General features: G+C 49.7%; 1 protein-coding gene across 4 annotated transcripts in view; it reads left to right on the top strand.

The window, feature by feature from the left end:
- The first annotated feature begins 4,656 nt into the window (after positions 1–4,656).
- ZCCHC7 (zinc finger CCHC-type containing 7) overlaps positions 4,657–18,735 on the top strand; it is a 117,974-nt gene continuing 103,895 nt past the window's right edge. For 2 of the 4 annotated variants that reach the window (XM_065656795.1, XM_065656791.1), the window contains exons 1-5: positions 4,657–4,681; positions 5,305–5,344; positions 7,854–7,963; positions 10,007–10,112; positions 11,565–12,269. In XM_065656795.1, coding sequence (XP_065512867.1) covers positions 11,582–12,269 — 688 coding nt within the window. In that variant the 5' untranslated portion in view covers positions 4,657–4,681; positions 5,305–5,344; positions 7,854–7,963; positions 10,007–10,112; positions 11,565–11,581. The remainder of the gene's footprint in view (positions 4,682–5,304; positions 5,345–7,853; positions 7,964–10,006; positions 10,113–11,564; positions 12,270–18,735) is intronic. The other 2 variants (XM_065656794.1, XM_065656792.1) reach the window with 2 other exon arrangements.

The raw sequence follows: 18,735 nt of genomic DNA, 5'->3' as shown, positions 1-18,735 counted from the left end.
TGAAAGGTCCCTGACCTGAGGTCTTTCTCTGAACATGCACTTTACACCATTTCAGCAGCTGCCCCGGGGGGCTGGCAGGGCAGGGCCAGTGCCCACCCCAAACTGCAGCAGCAGCTGGGGGCACCGGGCAGCCCTGGACCCCTCCCTGGGGACAGGGACAGGCCATGGCGGGGACAAGGACCGCCCATGGTGAGGACAGGGACAGGCCAAGGCAGGGACAGGGACAGGGACAAGCCAAGGCTGGGCCGTGGTGCCAGCCTGAGAGCGGGGGTAAGGATCAGCCAGGGCAGGAACCAGGGTGAGACACAGCCCCAGGTCAATACCTTCCATTGGTGTCCTCAGGGCCCTGAGAGTTGTACAATATTTTGCAACTCCAGCTCATCCTTTAATCAGATTAACAGCAAATGTTTTACAGCAATTAATTATCTAGTACACTTGAGAAGGTTTTGTAATAGCCAGAGGCAGCAAAAAGTTTTTGTTTCGAAAAGTATCATGATTAGATCAGGGAAAAGTACCTGTTGCAAGTATCGGTTGTCACAGCTGTGTTTCTGACTCTGGCCAGGGGCTACTTGCTCTCTGCTAGAAGATAAAACCTTCATATAATACTTGTGGGTCATTTTTTTGTCACTTCTTTCTTGACCCAAGGCCTTGAGGATCAGAGAATCAGATCATTTTTACCTTGTGCAGGCCAAGACGTACACGCCTGTGCTGACATTCCCAGAGGCAAAATGCAGGTTGTAATTACATGCCAGTAATGCTGAAAATAGAGTACTAGCAGTGCATTAAGGAAACCCCCGAAGTCTGACAGGCCTACAAAAAATGAAATGAAAAATGAAAGCTCTGCGCTCAGCGGGCGCAGCAGCGCACACGTGTCTGCAGAAGGAGCCGAGGAGCAGGTGAGATGGGAAGCGGGTTGGATGGGGAGAGGAGTGGGGTGGGGAGCGGAGTGGGATGGGGAGCGGGTGGGATGGGGAGAGGGGTGGGACCCATCCCGCTGCTGTGCGACCCCGCTGCTGCTGCAGCTCGTCAGGCATGATGCGCAGATAGAAGCAGCAGCGCACTGTGCAGGCTCTATCATGAGCTTGTTTAGCAGTATTAAATGGGACACGTAACTGTTTTCCTGTGCGAGGGGCTCTCCATGCTGCATGCACGCCAGTCTCAGGGACGGCCAGAGGAGCTGGACCCGGGGCTATGGGGGCCAAGGGCGCTGGTGCAGCACTGAGAGCAATGTGCTGTGTCCCTGTGCCGTGGGTACACGCCAGCGAGGGAAGTCGCTACCAAACATAGAGCTGTGTGGGCCAGCAAGTAGGGCGGGAGGCTCAGGAGCCCAGTGCCAGAGGCCGGTACAGGAGAGACTGGAGCAGAAGAGCTCACGGGACACAGCAGCCTGACCCGCTCAGTGCACAGTCTGTGTGCGGCGCTGGGGACACCAGGGCAGCCACAGCAACCGCACAGGCTGGCGAAAGCTGCTGCACAGTATACATATGTGCATACGTATGCATGCACACATGCATATGTGCATGATTTTCACCAAGGGACAGCATCTGAAGCAGGCAGAGAGGGGAAGCAGACGAGGCCACCAGTGCTGCCTGTGTGTGCACATGCTGTTGTTCCCGTCCCCGCTGATCTGTGTGGCCGCTGCGTGCACATCTGTGTCTCCATGCTCTGCATGTGCGTCTCTGCTTGTGTGCCCACTGCAGACGCACTCAGCCTCATCCTGGCTGCTCCGGGGACCTGGCGTGGCAGCAGCCTCTCCTCTGCGGGGTTCGGCATGGCTCCTTCCCTGCTTGGCTGTTGGCTCTTCCCTGGAGCCAGTGCTTTCCCCAGCTTTCCACGTTGTGCTTTTCCAGTGACTGGTGACTGACCACTGGTGAGTTGTCCCTGCCGCTCTCTGGGGTCTCCGTGTCCAACCTGTGCCCACATTGTCCAAAGACTTTGTTGTCACCCGTTCCCAAGCGCAGCAAGAGACACTGGCTCACGAGCTCAGCACAGTCCAACACCACGAGCTGGGCCAGTGCCAGTGCCCATGATGGTGACAATGGTGCTGCTGGGTCGCCGAGCAGAAACCAACCCCTTCAGCATCGCACCAAGCGAAGAAGAGCAGCAGGTCTTGATAAAACCACTGAGATTTCCATGGAAGTAAGTTCCACCAAGAGCTGTAAGCTGAGAATTACATATCATAATGACAAAATGTTTGAAAACTAAATTTGCACAGAGGTTTGCTTTCAAGAAAAAAGAAAAAATATAGTTACTTGGAAGTCTGTGGTGCATTAAAGAATTAGCTGTTGTTTAAGTAAAAACTGCTTGCTCTTCCTATCGTTGTGAGCATTTGAACTAGAAATCGAAACACACCAAAAAGAAATCACATTAAAATTACCAGCATGCTAGAGGTGGGTTCTAGGGCATCACTGAGAACCTCTCTCAATCAGTTGGGTTTGGTTTCTAAAACATACTTTTACACAAAGGAAATTTTTCCATCAGATGTTGACTTTTGCTCTTTTATATGCTTTTATTTATAGTCATTTTTATTCATTTTCAGTTAGCTGCATGGGAAAATCTTCGAACTGCTGCCATCAGAGCAGCAGGTAAAGCAGTCAGACGCACAAATTGAGCTTAGAGAATGCTGAACAAAACGATACCCAAACCCACTTACAGGTGAAAAATATGAAGCGGGGTTTAACTGAACATTCTAGTTTCAGACAAATCCCCATGCAATTGCATATACTTGAAAATCTGCAACGCTTGTTGTGTCCTCTGGGGTGGAAGAAGTTCATTCTAAAATTCAAAGACAGTAAAACAAGAAAAGTGACTACTTGCTCTGCTTGCTAGACCAGAGTAAAAACTCCTGTATTAGCTAGTCAGGAAAGAGGCAGCTGGTTCACTACAATCCCAGTAAGAAAGGCACTAAGACTCTGTAAAGTATTGCTGAAAATTCTATTTGTTACAGCTAGCACCATAAAGAGAGGACAGCATTGCTAATACTGGGTCCCTTCGGTGCGGGGACCCGCAAGCCATCCAGCACCAAACAGGCTTCCAACCAGCACGCCCAGCAAGTCCCGTCTGGGGAAGGGCTGCCCACTTCGGGCTTTTGGCTGTTACAGGGGTTTTTTAGAAGAAAACAGCCTTAGCCATCATTTGTGCCACCAGACAGGAGTTTTTCATGAGAGCTCCTGGCTGTACCCCTGGACACGGGCACATGCTGCACTCGCCAGGACCGAGCGGGAGCTGCCACGGGCTCCTCTGCGCCGTCCCCTGTGGGACCCTGCGGCCCAGGGACGTGCCCAGCACCGCTCAGCCCTGGCCAGCCCGGCCCGGCTGCCACAGGTGCTCAGCAGCTCTGCCAAACCCAACACTGACCCAGAGCGACCCTTCTCTGAGCTGCTCTGCAACAACACCCGCCGATCCCTCTGCCTTCTCCAAAGCAGTCACTGGTTGGGATTGAAAAATCTGTTTAAACGGTTTATATCTGCCTGGTAGTTCAGACAAGAGGCTCAGATTTTCCAGGCCGTTCCCCAAACCTCACAACATGTTTGTTCCCAGTCTCCGTCACATCCTTGGCAATCCTCAGCAAGTTCTTCTGATGGTTCACCATTATGTCCAAGTCCACTTCTCTGAGGGCAACTCACCTTGGAGCTGCCCAGGCTCTTTGCACCCAAGTGACCAGTTCTTCCTCCGCTGGCTCTGTGCCAGGCAGCCGTGTGCGAGGGCAATTCCTTCCCTTGGCTGGTCTGCAAAGACACCACAGCTTCTTCACCAGCTCTTACCGCCGCACCTGGCACGGCACAGGCACAAGCGCTTTGCTCCCCTCACCGCGGAGCTGCAGCCCCACGGTCCTGCTCACGGAGCCGCAGGACAGAGGACACGGACACTGGGGCGGAGGTGGGGACACCAGTGTGACCGCGGTGCTCCCCGGCAGGAGCTACGGGAAGCGGGGTGAGCTGTGTGCGCCGCGGTGACAGCCCCGCACCCGCGGCTCGCTGCGGGCCGGGCACAGCCCCGCACCGGGAGCAGGGACACGGGGACCCCCGCAGCCCGGGCAGCGCCACGCACCCGAACACGGGACCTTCTCCCCAGCGCCGCAACATCCAGCCCGGAGTCCCCTCCCGGGCCAGGCCCCGAGGCTGCAGCCGCGGCGGCGCTGCCCAGCAGGCCCGGCCGGCGCTGTCCCGGCGGACCGGCATCGCCCGCTGTCCGTGAGCAGCCCGGCAGCAGCGGGGACCCGCGGGGCGCTGACCGCCGGCAGACCGCGGGACGCCGGGCTCGGCGGCTCGGGGAGCGACCAGCGCCCGGCTCTGCCGCTTGCAGCTCCGGCCCGCGGCACGACGGGACCCGGGCCGGCACGACGGGACCCGGGCCGGCAGCACCGCACCAGCCCGGGCCCGCAGCCCCAGCCGCGCGGAGCCGGGACGGGTGGCGGCTCCGGCCCCGCCCCGCTGCGGCCCCGCCCCCCGCCTCGCGCTAAGCCCCGCCCCCTACCGGCCTCCGCGAGACTCTGGACAGCCGGGCCCCGCCCCGCGCACCGCCAGGGGGCGTGGCGAGCCGCCAGGGGGCGTGGCAAGCCGCCCCGCGCCTGCGTGATGGCAGGGCCGCCGTGGGCCGGGGCCGGAAGCACGAGGCCGGTGGGGCGGGGCGCGTGCGCCGCCACTTCCTGCTCGGCGTGTCCCGGCGCGGCCGGCAGTGAGTACGTGACGGCGCCGGCACCGGGCCCGGCCCGACCCCCGGCCCGACCCCCGCGCCCCCGCTCCCGCCGCCAGGGCCGCCTGTCGCCTCCTCGCCCCGGCGGGCGCCGCTCGCTGCCGGCCCGGCGCGTCCCCCGGCTCTTCCGGCCGCCCCGACCCCCTCCGCCTCCCCTGACCGCCGCTCCGCTGCAGCCCCGCGCTGCCGTAGGCCCCGCCCGTGCGGTGCGGCCTGCCCCGGCCGCCCGGCCTGTCTGCCGCGTCCCGGGGCCTCCCCCTCGGAGCGGCGCGGCGGTTCCCGCAGCGCCGGCCGGGCCAGCGCGGCAGCCTGGGGCTCCGGGCATTGGAACAGACGAGCGAGCCCCATGTCCGTGTGTGTCTGCGCTGCCGCGGGCCCGGCGGGCTCAGCTCCGGCCGTGCGGACCTTGAGCCGCCGTCCCTGCTCTCGCCGCTGCTCAGACACTCGGGACCTGCGTTGTGCTCAGATCACCGGGTTAAATTCAGTCGTGATCTAAGAAAAAGCAAAGCTATTAATTTGAGTTAGAATTAAACATGCTTCCAAAATTGCTATAGGGAAAAAGCTTCCAAAAGGCTTGAAGTAAACTTTGAATGTTTTGTTATTTTCCAGGGTTTGGGTGTGGAAGATAGATTCCCGAGATCTCCTGAAGGTATAGCCTGTCACTAGAAAAACATTTCCCTCTTCTCCAAAGCTTTCCTTCTCTCCTTTACACTTATTTGCACCATGTTTAAACAAAGTACAGAAAAAAAACATTGTCAAACACACAGTAAGTCAACACGAGAAAAAATTTTACATCTTGGCATTGAGCAACACAAGTTATCCTTGGAAGAAATATGTGACAAAATTTAGCCAAAAATAACTAATAGCTAATGTCACCGTTAGATCAGCTTTATGGTGCTGTCTGCCTTTTTTCTTGGCTTCTTAAAATTGAGACAACAGGTGCAGAACGTGTTATACTTGTCAGGGTCTACTTTGTGGAAGCCAAGGGGGCTGCATTGGAATTGACCTCGTGGCATTTTTACATGTGTCCCTGTGAGGACATTTCTGCTCCAGATTGAGCACACAGGTGTGTGGAGCGACTCAGGTCTCTTAGAGCTGCACGTCCCACCTTGGCTGGGGCAGGAAAACTCTGACCCACTGTGAGTGCAGCTCGGTTATCCTCGTAAGCCAAAATAAGATCCGTGTTATGTTTGGTACAGAAAGACAATACGGGTGAAGAAAAAAACTGTCTCCTGACACTGACCTGTGATAATAACCGTATATCGTTGGTGTTTTTTTAAAAAAATCTGTTCAGATTTGACATTTGCATACCTTCATAGGGCTGCAAGAAGAACAACAATGTGATTTTCATTTTGGTACTGTGCTTCATAACAATAGTTTTGATTGCTTATCTCTGCCAAAAAAAGATCATGCAACTTCCAATGAAGGGTACACAAGCAGTTACAGGAGCTGACATGAAAGATTTCATTAAACTGCAGTGGAATATTTAAGTTCTCTATCAGTTTCATGTTGGTTGTACCTGTGCAGTATCTTAACAGCCTGAAGTATGGGGCAGTTCATGTATCACCAATATGACCAAACAGAAAACTGAGAAGTGGTCTACTGGTGTCTCCTGCCATTCTGATGTCTGAGCCACTCTTTTGATAGATATTTGTGGTTTTAGGAAGTTGCTGGTAATTTCCTCAGAAGACCTTTCTTTTCCATTTTATTGTTGCTCCTATCTGTAACAGAGTCTGAGAGTGGCGTTACGTTTTGTCTTTACCTCCTAAATCAGCAAAGAGCATGTTTGTTGCTGTATTTTCAATGCAGCCCTTGTCATAAAGTGTTAGATTTGACATTACTGCAAAGATCAAGCAGAGAGCAAGAAAAAGAAGGAAATATTTGGGATTCCCTGATGACTTGTGGTGGGAATAGTACAGTTATTGGAAAAGTCATATTTGCAAAGGATGAAAAAGTAATCTTTTTTGCAAACCGTTTTTTTGTTTGACTTTTAAGAAAAAGCAGAATGCACATTTCAAATGGCAAGAGTGAGGCAGAAGAAGGTTATTGTTTGAGCTCTGGAAGATTTTAGGAGTTGAAAAAGTAAGAGCAGCAGAAGTAATGAAGTGAAGTAGAGGAGAGGAGTTGGTTGGGAGAAACAACTCACGTGGAATGGGAATGGTGTGGGAAAGACTGGCCTGAGCATCCTACTAGCACTTGGGCAAAGCCCCTTCTCACTTATGTGACACCTGTGTGACCCAAACTGCTCTGAAGTTTTGGCTGAAAACTGCTGTGGGTGTTCTGATTAGTGTCCCTGTGCTCTGCCTCCCTTCTGACCATGCTGCTGCCAGATTCTCTTGCTGTATGTAATGCGGGATGTGGGATTTCTTAACGGACTAGGTGGAAAGTGCTGGCCAGTAGTCTTTGTAAATGATTTGGGAATATGATCTCCTGCCATTTCTAACTACAGTCATCTAGAGATTTGTTTGGAAATGGTTAAAAGAAATTCAGATTTCTGTGATTTTTTTTTTTTAGCTCTTTACTGGAACTGTTGTTACTTGGGGCCTACCAGAGAGGCAGTCGGGTACTTTTGAGGGGACTTGTGCTCTGGGTTCGGGTAGGAACGGAATTGCTCCTGACTAAGGGATGAGGTCCTCCCGTGGCCTCGGGTTTGGAGATTTGGGGTTTTCTTAAAAGCAAGGCATGGCAGTACCAGAGTGTGATGCGTCAGTGTGTTTTACTCTCTGCAGCCTGTATCAGATCAGTTACTCTATGCAGGACTATTGTTTTTAATGTGCTTTCGCACTCAGATGTGAGGGATGTCTTTGTTGTAGTCTAGCTGGTAGCAAAACTGACAACTGCCCATAGTCTAAACCTTTCACTGGTGAAACGAAATCTAAATTGCTGAAGACTGGCAGTCAGGTATGCTTTTCTCTATTTGAGTATCAGTGTGAATACAGTAATTCACTCTGGCAATATGAAAAACAGGAGAACTTTGTCTGTCGAGCTCCTCTTCCCTTTCCTAGAGGCAGAGTTTTGTCTGCCTTGGTGCCAAACCCCTCTTGTCTGATGAAGAGAGGGGGTGCAGCTGCCACCTGAGCGTGAGGGTGGTGGGCAGGGGAACTGGGCACCCCCAGACTGTGTGGTGATGCTGACGTTTAGTGTTTCTCGTTTCTCAGGGCCTCCCATACGTGCTGAACAAGAGGAGGAGCCCTTTGTCATCCTGGTGTGTGTGGACCTGAGAGGAGGAGCTGCTGTTCGACCTGAGCTGCTGGGAGGACAGATCAAAGTAAGTGTCGTGTCCTGCTGCCTCTCCCTCCTCTTGCCTTCATTATGACGTGTCCGTGAGTCAGGTCCTTGGGTGCCCTGTGACACCCGTGGCCCAGCAGCCTTGTTGAGCTGCGTGTTTTCAGCAGTGGTCATGTACTTCTTGTAACTTCATCCAGTGGGTGACAGAATGGGAAAGAAAGAGTGCTTGAATTCAGTTGGCTTTTCAAGTATCACTAAAATCGCAGCACGCTTCGGGGGGATTCTTTCATTCCCTACATCACTGAAAGTCTCTTTTCTCACATCATGTAACCACAGATATTGTAGATGTGTTTGACTGGAGCCAGCTCTGCTTTTATTCTCACCCTGTAGATGGGAAGAGGCAAAGACCTATATGAAAGGGTGGCCCTATGGAAAACTGAGAGAAATGCTTAAGTATAGGTGCTTCCTTTGGTCTGTCAGGTGCTTTCTTGTCTTATATTTTTACTGCCTACAACCACAGAGGTAACCAGTGTTTTACTTTTTCCTCCTCTCTGTGGCACCCAAGCCTAAATACAGCTATGAAATAGGTTTATTGTGTCTATTATCACCAAGTGCTATTATCACCACATTCTTCCATACTTTATTTGGCATAATAGATGTTATATTTACCTAAGGACCCAGATGAGAGCGGCAGAGTCTAGCAGATACAGATATTTCCAGGTTATCCCCAGGTTACTGCTGCATGTATTGTGCTGCCAAGCAGAGCTCCGTGTTGGCAGGTGTAAAGGTTTCCAGGAGGTTATAGTCACTGTGTGGACAGGAGAGCTTTTAAAACAGAGTCTGTACCCTCCACTTGGTAAGTGTTAGGACTGTATTTGTATGTTAGAAACCAGCTGTAGGATAGAAATCAGCTTGAGTGTATTAGGAGACTGCAGAGCTGAGAGGTGCTGGGATGAGCTGGGTTCTGTGGGTCTGGGTGAGATCTCAGCGGGCGGTGGATCAAGTCGGGGAGACTGAGTGATGTGTGCAGTGATCTATGCTGAGTGAGTGATCTATGCTGATCGATGTATTCTGAGTGACCCATGCTGACCCACTGGAGGCCCAAACAGAGCAGGGTACGGCGTATGGGTTGTCAATAAGTGTTTGTATTTTCCTGCTTGTGTGCTCATGTTTTATGTGGCCTGGCTTTGTTTGCTTTTGTGGGAAAGGTGTGTTCCCCTGTAGTTTGACTTCAGATATAACAGGAATTCAATTGAGGCTAAATCCATCATGATCAGGGAAGGACTCTTGCAGGGTGTGCACAGAAAGCTGTCATAATGAGAGGCTTTAGGTTCTTTAAATACCATCATCACACAAATTGCTCATGTATAAGGCTCCAAATCAAGATATTTTCACTTGCGTATCCATGTGTGAATTTAAACAGTACTATGCCACTTCCTTCCACAACTAAAAACCTGAACTCCATCTGACAGTTTTAATGCCTGAAAAAGCTTGTTGGCTTCCCTGGGAGTAACTGTAACACAGAAATACAGACAGACTTTTCATATAAAGTATTCACTTTTCCTCTCCTCCATTCATGATGTGGCCATGTAAATGAAATAAAGTATCCCATGAATGAGGCAAAGTAACTTCAGAATGCCTTTGGGAGCGGGTGGGGAACTCTGGAGGAGCCCTTGGGTTGGGATCACAGGACAGGTGAGGTGGGAGGAACCTCTGGCCATTGTCTCGTCCAACCCCCTTGACTCCAAACAGGGTGACCTCAAGCAGTTTGCTCAGGGCCGTGTCCCTCTGGGTTTTGAACATCTTCAAGGATGGAGGGTCTGCAGCCTTCCCAGGCAACAGAATAAAGGAGAGTTTTTTCTTATCTTTAAGTGGAATTTCTTGTATTTTATTTTTTGTGTCTGCTACCTCTTGTCATGGTGCTGGACACCAGTCGGAAGAGCCTGGCTCTGTCTTATTTACTGCCCCCCATCAGGCATTTACGTGTAATGATGGGATCCCTGAGCTGCTTCTTGAGGCCGAGCGGTTGCAGCTGTCCCAGCCTGCCCCATTTGACAGTTTTTCCATCCCTCCATCACTGCAGGGCCCTTTGCTGAGCTCCCTCCAGCACGTCCACCTTGTTCTCGCACTGGGGAGCCCGGAGTTCCTACCCAAGGTGTGGTCCCATCAGCAACAACCAGAGTGGAACGGTAACGTCTGTCAGCCCGCTGGTGCTGCTTGCCGAGAGTCCAGGAGGCATTTTATCCCAAACCTGTGTTGGCTTATGGAATCATGGAATGCTTTGGGTTGGAAGGAACCTCCAAAGCTCCCCCAGTGCCACCCCTGCCATGGGCAGGGACATCTTCACCAGCTCAGGTTGCTCAGAGCCCCGTCCAGCCTGGCCTGGGATGTCTCCAGGGACTGGGCATCCACCACCTCTCTGGACAACCTGGGCCAGGCTCTCAGCACCCCCAGGATCAAAAATCAGAACCAGTCCCATCTCCAGGTCCTTTTTTGCCAGCCTGCTTTCTGGGCAGTGGGTCTCCAGCCTCTCCTTCCCAGGGGCAGGACTTGGCATTTACCTTTGCTGATCTTCATGAGGATCCTTTCTGCCCACATCTCAGCCCATTGAGGTACCTCCGAATAGCAGCACAACCATCCAGGGTATCAACCACTCCTCCTAATTTTACATCATCCACAAACTTGCTGAGGGTTAACTCTGTCCCCTCAGCCAGTTCTTGTAGCCCGTTTGTTTAAAAAGCAGTATGGCTGAGTACATGAGAAGGGAAATGGTGGCTTTAGTCCTAGATCCACCAAAAAGGCCATTAAGTGTTGTAAATAATTATTGCTGAACTGGTAGCAGTACAGAGGTGTCATAGCTGACGTTGAGCTGGGCAGATGCTGTTTGCAGGCACACCTTCCTGAGGTCTAAGACCATTGTAATTGCATTTTCATGGCATTGTAACTCAGTTCATTAAGTCCTGATGGAACAATGTGACACATCAGTTTGTATGAAGGCTGCAGGTTTGTATACTGCCTTTATTATTCTTTCTTTTTTTATGCTGCCGTCAGACCTGAGCTTGTGCCGCGTGTCTGTGTGCTTCTGTACCACAGCCCTAGCGCTTCCCATCACAGGGCTAAGTTCTGAAACACCAGTTCAGGTGACTGCAGCCCAAGTGTAGATAGGCACCGAATACTGGTGAGTGTTCCTTCCCCGCTCTTTCAGGTGTGTATGTAAGATGGTACTTGGTAAAACAAGTTGCAAAGTACCCAGAATTGATACTAGTTGGCGGAACGATCAAAACTGGAATTCAGACACTCATTTGGCTCCCAATCCGTGCAGGTACCCTGGTTTTGAGCCCAGGAAGGTGAGGAGCTGAGGAAGCTGACAGCACATGGAGTACAACTTTCAGAAGCCAAGGTAGTTCAGGTTAAATCAGTAGTTAGGATTAAACAATATGCACCCTCAAGTAGCTTTTGCTGTTATGGATTTGAGCATTGATGGTTGTAGCTGCTAAGTCTGCTCAGTTTCGTCTTCTGCACGCAGAGCTCTGTGTCTGACATTAGCAATTTTACAAAGACCAAAGGTACCATTTGAAAGATAGTTTGTGGCATGCATTCATGGCCATTCTGACACAGCCTTTTGGGTTTTGTTGATACAGGCTATTTGCGTTCCAGAATGTTTGTTGGATATGAAGACGCTGATGATACTGAAGTGTACGAAGATGAACTTTATCGTGAGGAGTCATCCAGCGAGCAGAGCGTTGATAGTGAGGTGGAATTTCATCTCTACAGCCAGATCCATTATTCCCAAAATCTTGGAGAAATAAGCACGCTGGAAATGGATGAAGATGACGATGTTGCAGGAGTTGTGGATCATAGTTCAGTTCTAACTGAGAAATGGTCCAAAGATAAGAAGACCACTGAATTCGTTGATGGTGGTGTTCAGTTTTCAGATGACCCTGAGATCATCGTCTTGTCTGACACACCGGATGAAGACAGTGTTTATAAAAGCAAAGTGAAGAAGTCAACAAGCTCTTTAGCTCGCAGTAGAAGACAAACCCCTCCAGGCTGTTCCACACCACATCACGCCAAAGGTGCGGGATGTAACGCCCTGTATCCCACTGGGTCAGGCACAGACGTTCCAAGGAAAAGGAAAAGTACTGGTGGAAAGCGTAACCCAGGTAGTTCTGCTGGAGTTCATACCATCCAAGATGTGTTCGTAATAGATGACAGCTCGGAGGAGGACAGCCTGATATCCGAAAGTGATAACGTCGAGAGCTGGATGCTTCTGGGAGCCAGTACTGATGACAGAGACAAAGATATAATGCTGAACCTTGAGGGCTGTGCAACTCCGGTCAGCGAAGGTCAGTACTTTTCTTAATCGCTTATTTATTCTTCTGCATGTGGGAGGATTTGTCTGCAACAATACTGATGTCAATGTTTGAAAAGAAAGATAAAAAGAAAGCAAATTGGAGTACATAACAATGGGTGCAAAACTATGATGAAGGAAATAGCCATTTATTTATACCATTTCAATACCATTATTTCAGTAGTGTCATATATGGAAAGAGTGGTTTTGCTGGTAGAAGTTTAGAAGTAATATCAGAACGGTTCATGTTGTGACGTTTACAACTCTCCTGTATTTTTGTATTCTTAAGAGCAAATAAGAAGTTGTGGGCGGGCAGGGGCGGAGTGGGGGTGAAATACAGAGGGAATACAGTGGTTGCTTATTGTAAACAAAGTAAGTAGGAAAAAAAAACCACCACATTTTGAGGACTGAAGGTGTAAAGGAAATCAGAGGTAGGAACTGCATAATGATAAAACGATTGATGAAGAGTGCTGCAGGGTAGGAAGGTGATTGGTGCTCATAACCCAGGGAGTGGTGTCACCACTCGCTCCGTGTGCTGAGGTTTCTGCTCTGCCCCAGCCTGCCCGGCTTGGTGCCCCTGGCACTGCCGCTCCGGCGCTGCCCGGCTTTGCCGTGTGCCGGAGCGGAGGGGACAGCACCGAGCAGTTCTGCAGCTGCTCTCGCAGGAGCCTGGCACTTCTTGCTGTTGGTCTAAAATTTACTGTAACTTCTTGCATGGATTCTGCACTGAATAATTCAGAGAGATTCCCAGCCGCCAAGACTAAGGTCTAACGTTTTGGTATTTTGCAACATATTCTTCCACATTACTGCGCAGAAAGTTAGTACATGTGATGGTTAGTGCGATACTCTAGATATGTGTTTGTAATAATCGTACTATGTAATACATACTTTGTCATCAGCAACTAAAAACTGTTAGATGATTAGCCATGCTTTTTCTTGCCCACTAGTTTCCTGAACAAAGGCAATTTCCAGAAGCAGTGTCCCCTGCCAGTCTGGGAAAGTGCTCGCTGATGAGCAGCTGCCCTGGTGGCAGGGCTCGCCAGGTCACCGCAACTGGGGGCACCTTGGAAACACTGCTTTTTTTTTTTTTCACTTAAAAAGTATACCATAATTTGACTTGGTGTGCGTGTAAATGATGTGGGTTTGGGTGCAGGGAGATGAAGTGTTCTGCAGCGCTGATCTACAGGCTGCTGTTGCTCAGGACGGCTGTGTGAACAGCGCTGCTCTTCACACTGCTGCTGGGCTGATTGAGAGGGGAAAGCTGAGAAATTGTCTTTGCCATATTTTCTGGTAAAATGCCTGTTCCTTGCCTGTAAATTTTATTTTTGCTTGGGCATTGTTCTCGTGTATGTTCTTGCATCGCTGCCCACAGTCCAGCCTGTCACGTGCAGTGATCTCGAGGGTTGGTCACAGACGCCAACGCGCTGGCCCAGCCTCAGGGACTTGAGAACATTCCCCCGTCACAGGGCAGTGACAGAACCCCCAGTTGCCAGGCCAGAACCCCAGACAGCCATGCTGTATTTGGAATTTATGAAATTTTTTTCTCCCTATAATTGTTTTGAAATGCATTTTCTAAGAATTAACTTAAAGTTGCTAAATTTCATTAATACCTTTCTTTTTCTATTTTCATCTCCTGTCTTTCTGTGAAACTAGAGCTAATTAGCATGTTTTTTTCTTAAATTACTCTGCCTGTTGAGGAGCCAGTGTTTGGTGGTGTGTGGTGACTCCTGGCCAGTGATCCAGTTTGTGCATAGCACAGTTAATACATTTTCTGGGTAGAGTATATTTTCTCATAACTGCTGGGCAGGCAAATGACCGGGGGGACATGCGGCCGCGGGGGAGCCGGTGCTGGTGGCACCCGCACAGCCCTCTGCACTTCGGTGTCGCCTTTCTGCGTGTGGATGGGTTCGCAGAAAGTCTCGACCTCTGCATGTTTCTTCCAGTTGTGCACCAGCCGCTGCTGCTGCGTTTGCTGCACTGCGGGCAGAGCGGGGTCTGTGCCGCAGGATCCGTGCCCTGGGCAGAGCAGGGTCCGTGCCGCGGGGTCTGTCCCCTAGGCAGAGCGGGGTCCGTGCTGCGGGGTCTGTGCCGCAGGGTCCGTGCCCTGGGCAGAGCGGGGTCCATGCCGCGAGGTCCGTGCCCTAGGCAGGGTGGGGTCCGTGCCGCGGGGTCCGCGCTGGGTGGGCTCCGGCCAGACCCCTCTTGAGCACGGCACAGTGCCAGGGAATGGCATCCAAGTGGCTACGGTACACCAAAGTTTGGTTCAGCTCTGTTTCTGATGTGGATGGTGATGGAGATCCAGAGACACAGGTTGAAAACAAATCAGTGCTGCATGTATGTGTGTATGTAATGATAAACCAAAACAGCATCAGAACAGTTTTAGGGAACAAAAGTCATCAATCTTCCTTACGTAAAGTAACCGTAATTTCTTTATTGAGCTTACACAGCACTGTATCTCCATTTCTATAAAGGACTTCTTTGCCTAAACGTAAACATAAAAAATTTAAATCCAAAGGAAGAAATGCGTTTTAAAAATATACCTGTTGGCAAATTATCCTCTCAAAGATATTCTCTTCTAATTCATTTAAATAATTTCGAGACATGCACAGTTCTGTTTTCAGGGTTTATAAAGAACGAGACCAAGTATTTAGCTGACTACAGAGTACGTAAATCACTGGTTTAGGGCTTGCTGTACCAGCATGGCTGGACATAGGGTGTAGGGACTGGGGAAGCCCTTTCCCTTTCCCTTCTCCCGCAATACTGCCTCTTACTGTGTAGACGGGACAGACCTCCCGGGTCAGTGTCCTGGCGCGTCTGGTGTCCAGTTTGCTTCACATTAAACAGGAGACTGAAATGTGAGCAATTCTTTGGCTGTGAAAGTAGCCAGTTATGTCAGTCATTTGATGAGTCTGGGACCCAGAAATAGAGATGCTGAGGTTCCATTGGCATCAGAAATCTTCAAAGAAAGGAATTAGGCATATTTCTGTATTCTGTTAACTTCTCTATGTCTTACTTGCCTGCACTGCTCTTGTCTACAGCCTTCTTATAATATTCTCTATAAACAAATAAGACTTTCTTGGTGCCTCCAGTGCAGAGTCTTCTCCCCATGCGGCCCTCTGCTCTCAGTCACCACCATCTGCTGTGACAGAAAGATGTCACTGTGCCTTGGGAAATGAGCTCTGGTTCCCGATGGTAAATCCAGATTTGCCTGTACCTTTTTGTCTTCAGGTGACATCTCAAAAATTATGACTGGTAAACTCTGATGTTCAGTACAGAGCTCAAAACTTCTCCCTTTCCTGCCCTCTTTCCAAGTGGCTTTAGACGCCTTTCACTTTTTATTTTTGCTTGTCTAACACATTAAGCAACACTATATTTGTAACATACCACTTTTCCTCATGCGTCTGCTGGTTTCTCTGCAAACACAGCTGATGGGCAGCCTCTCGTTATTTGGGATATGTAGATGGGTGCTGGTGTTCTTGTTTCACACGGAGGGTACCGGTGCCGGCACTCGCGGTGTCTGCGGTGCCCTGGCCGTGCTGCTGCGTGTGAGGTTGTGCACAGCTCCTGCAGAGCTGAGGGACGGTGACCATCTACCTCTGCATGTCACTTTTCCCCCTGGCCACCTTGGCTTTCCTTGATGGCATTTGAAAAAGCGCACGCTGCCACTGCTGGGTATTTTGCAAAACGGGTCCTGCCTGTTTCACGTGGCATTTAAAAACGAGTAATTCAGAAAATCTCAGTCTTTGGTATCGTTTACCTGATTTTTTAGAATGTTCAGAGTCCAGAAGAAAGTGTGCAAAGAGAATTGTTAGAAACTGTACAGTGCACTAAATGTAGTGAATTTGACTTTAGTGTCAGTCTCCAGGTCTTTGAAGGAGAGCTCTCCCCTCCCACCCCTGTCCTCCACTTTGCAATAAGAGTATATATGATAAGAACGTTAATCTCCTGTAGTTGGAAGTCTTTCATCCATTCTTTCATTAAAAGCTTCCATTTAACATATTTCCACTCCCGTGGAGAGCTGAAATCCTAATCTCTGCATGTTTTTTTTTCCTCATGGCTTTTGGGAAGACAGCTTTCAAAGCTGCAGCGTTGATGTCCGGCCACTAAGTGGTACAAAAAACAATTTATCTTCTCCCAGTTTCATCCTTTGCCCACCCGGTTCCTCCCTTGGAGACAAGGGGCTGATGCAGTCGCACTCTGGGGTTGGTGCGTTGGTGGAGCACAGCCTGTGTTTGGGTTTGAACCCCGGGTTTCTGTACAACACACGCTCTGCAGGTTTGTTCCATGGAATGGGGGATTTGAACCCTGGGTTTCTGTACAACACACGCTCTGCAGGTTTGTTCCATGGAATGGGGGATTTGAACCCTGGGTTTCTGTACAACACAGGCTCTGCAGGTTTGTTCCATGGAATGGGGGATTTGAACCCTGGGTTTCTGTACAACACACGCTCTGCAGGTTTGTTCCATGGAATGGGGGATTTGAACCCTGGGTTTCTGTACAACACACGCTCTGCAGGTTTGTTCCATGGAATGGGGGATTTGAACCCTGGGTTTCTGTACAACACAGGCTCTGCAGGTTTGTTCCATGGAATGGGGGATTTGAACCCTGGGTTTCTGTACAACACATGCTCTGCAGGTTTGTTCCACGGAATGGAGGATTTGAACCCCGGGTTTCTGTACAACACACGCTCTGCAGGTTTGTTCCATGGAATGGGGGATTTGAACCCTGGGTTTCTGTACAACACGCGCTCTGTGGGTTTGTTTCACGGGGTGGGAGCTGCTCGGGTGCAGCTGTGGCTCCGGGGTGACCTCGGACACGAAGCAGGAGCACAGAACTAGAGCTGGGGCTCTGGGGTCTTGCGAGATATTTGTAAATCTGTTTATCACATGACCTAGCTGTCTGAATAGATAAAATAATTTTTGTGTTTCCTAACAGTTTGCCTCTGGAATTTGGTAAAATACAAGTATTTTTCATCTTCTCTGTTGAAATTAGTCATGAAATGAAGCAAGTACCCAAAAGGCAAATCATTTCACTTGACGCATGGGATTTTATGTCCACTTTGCTGTTACTGTCCCGTAAAACTGCCCTGTACAAAAAGGAATAGTGAACAAAAAATTGAATGCAAGCTAGTATTTCCAAAGCATTTTTTCAGTTATTTTGGCATCCATTTTCATCTTGTTTTCCAGGTGGAGAGGTCTTGTTCTGCACTCATGTTTATCCTTAGTAATCAAGTCTCTCATTTAGTCGAAGAAACCATAGTAAAAATGCACCTGTAAAATGAAGGAGGAAAAAGGAGGATTTGAACATTTACTGAATGAAACCATAACAATACATGCCTAAATGAAAAAAAAAATTGAGGGCATTTTAATTTTGCCTCTTTCCTACAAAATGGTGTAGAAAGGCGCTTTCAGCAGCAGTAACTACAGCTTATGGAGTCAAAATGGAAATAGCAGTCTGATAAATTTAGCTTATTTTATGTCTGTCAGCCATGCTCAAAAGGGAAATACCCTTCGTTAACTATTAGTGTTTTAAATGGCTTCTTCTAGATGTATGACTTAATTTTCTCTTGACTCTCTGTGGTACTACAGAAACTTTTCAAAAATCTGGCCACATCTGTATTTTTTTTCTCTCTGTGCTGTTATTCAGATCCCTCAGTGTATTTTTAAATGGTGAAAAGGTGTAAGCTTATTTCTAAAATGACAAAACAGTACAGTAAGTTGTGCTTTTCTTGTTTAATTTACCCATTTCCTTGACAGTTAATTTTCAACTCAACCTTTGCAAGATACAGAATGTTTTTGTTCTAGAGTCTTGGTACTTGTGGGGCCAACATTTTCTACAAAAATATCTACGATAAATTTTTCATTGTGTCAGGCCACAGAAACACTGTTTAAAGTGCCAGACTTCTCTGTAGTTTTTGGATGCCAAAGCTGTGGAACCACAGAGTTCAATTTCAGCGAAAGTTGCTTTCAAAAGTAAAAAAGATTTCCTGGTGAAAATCAGTTTAGCAATTGAAATATTTCTGTTATCAATACATAATGGCGTGTGCTGCATTTCTTAAAAGGAGCAAGGCTGTTTACTGTACAAATTTCAATGTTGAAAAAGCCTTAAAAACCCTGAAGCAGCGTCCATTTGGCAGCAGCTGGGGTGGTGGCTGCGGGGCTGGTGGGGCCTGGTTGGGCCCTCGCCCGGTGCAGCGGCCGCTCCGGGCGCAGCGCGGCAGCTCCGCGGGGCCTGCGCCGGCACAGGACTCGGTGGGGTGAGCTGGGGGAAAAGCAGGACAGACCCCGCCGTGCAAAATCACCGTCCGACAGGCAGTGGCAGCGCTGGGAGCGCTGGTGCAAGCAGAGAGAACTGGTGTGAGTTGGGAGAACTGGTGTGAGCAGGGAGTGCTGGTGTGAGCAGGGAGAGCTGGTGTGAGCAGGGAGAGCTGGTGTGAGCTGGAGGAACTGGTGTGAGCTGGA

This window comes from Caloenas nicobarica, chromosome Z (assembly GCF_036013445.1).
Source record: "Caloenas nicobarica isolate bCalNic1 chromosome Z, bCalNic1.hap1, whole genome shotgun sequence".
NCBI classification, from domain to species: Eukaryota; Metazoa; Chordata; class Aves; order Columbiformes; family Columbidae; genus Caloenas; species Caloenas nicobarica.
The sequence above is the reverse complement of the archived record's forward strand: the minus strand, read 5'-3'. Positions and strand labels throughout refer to the sequence as shown.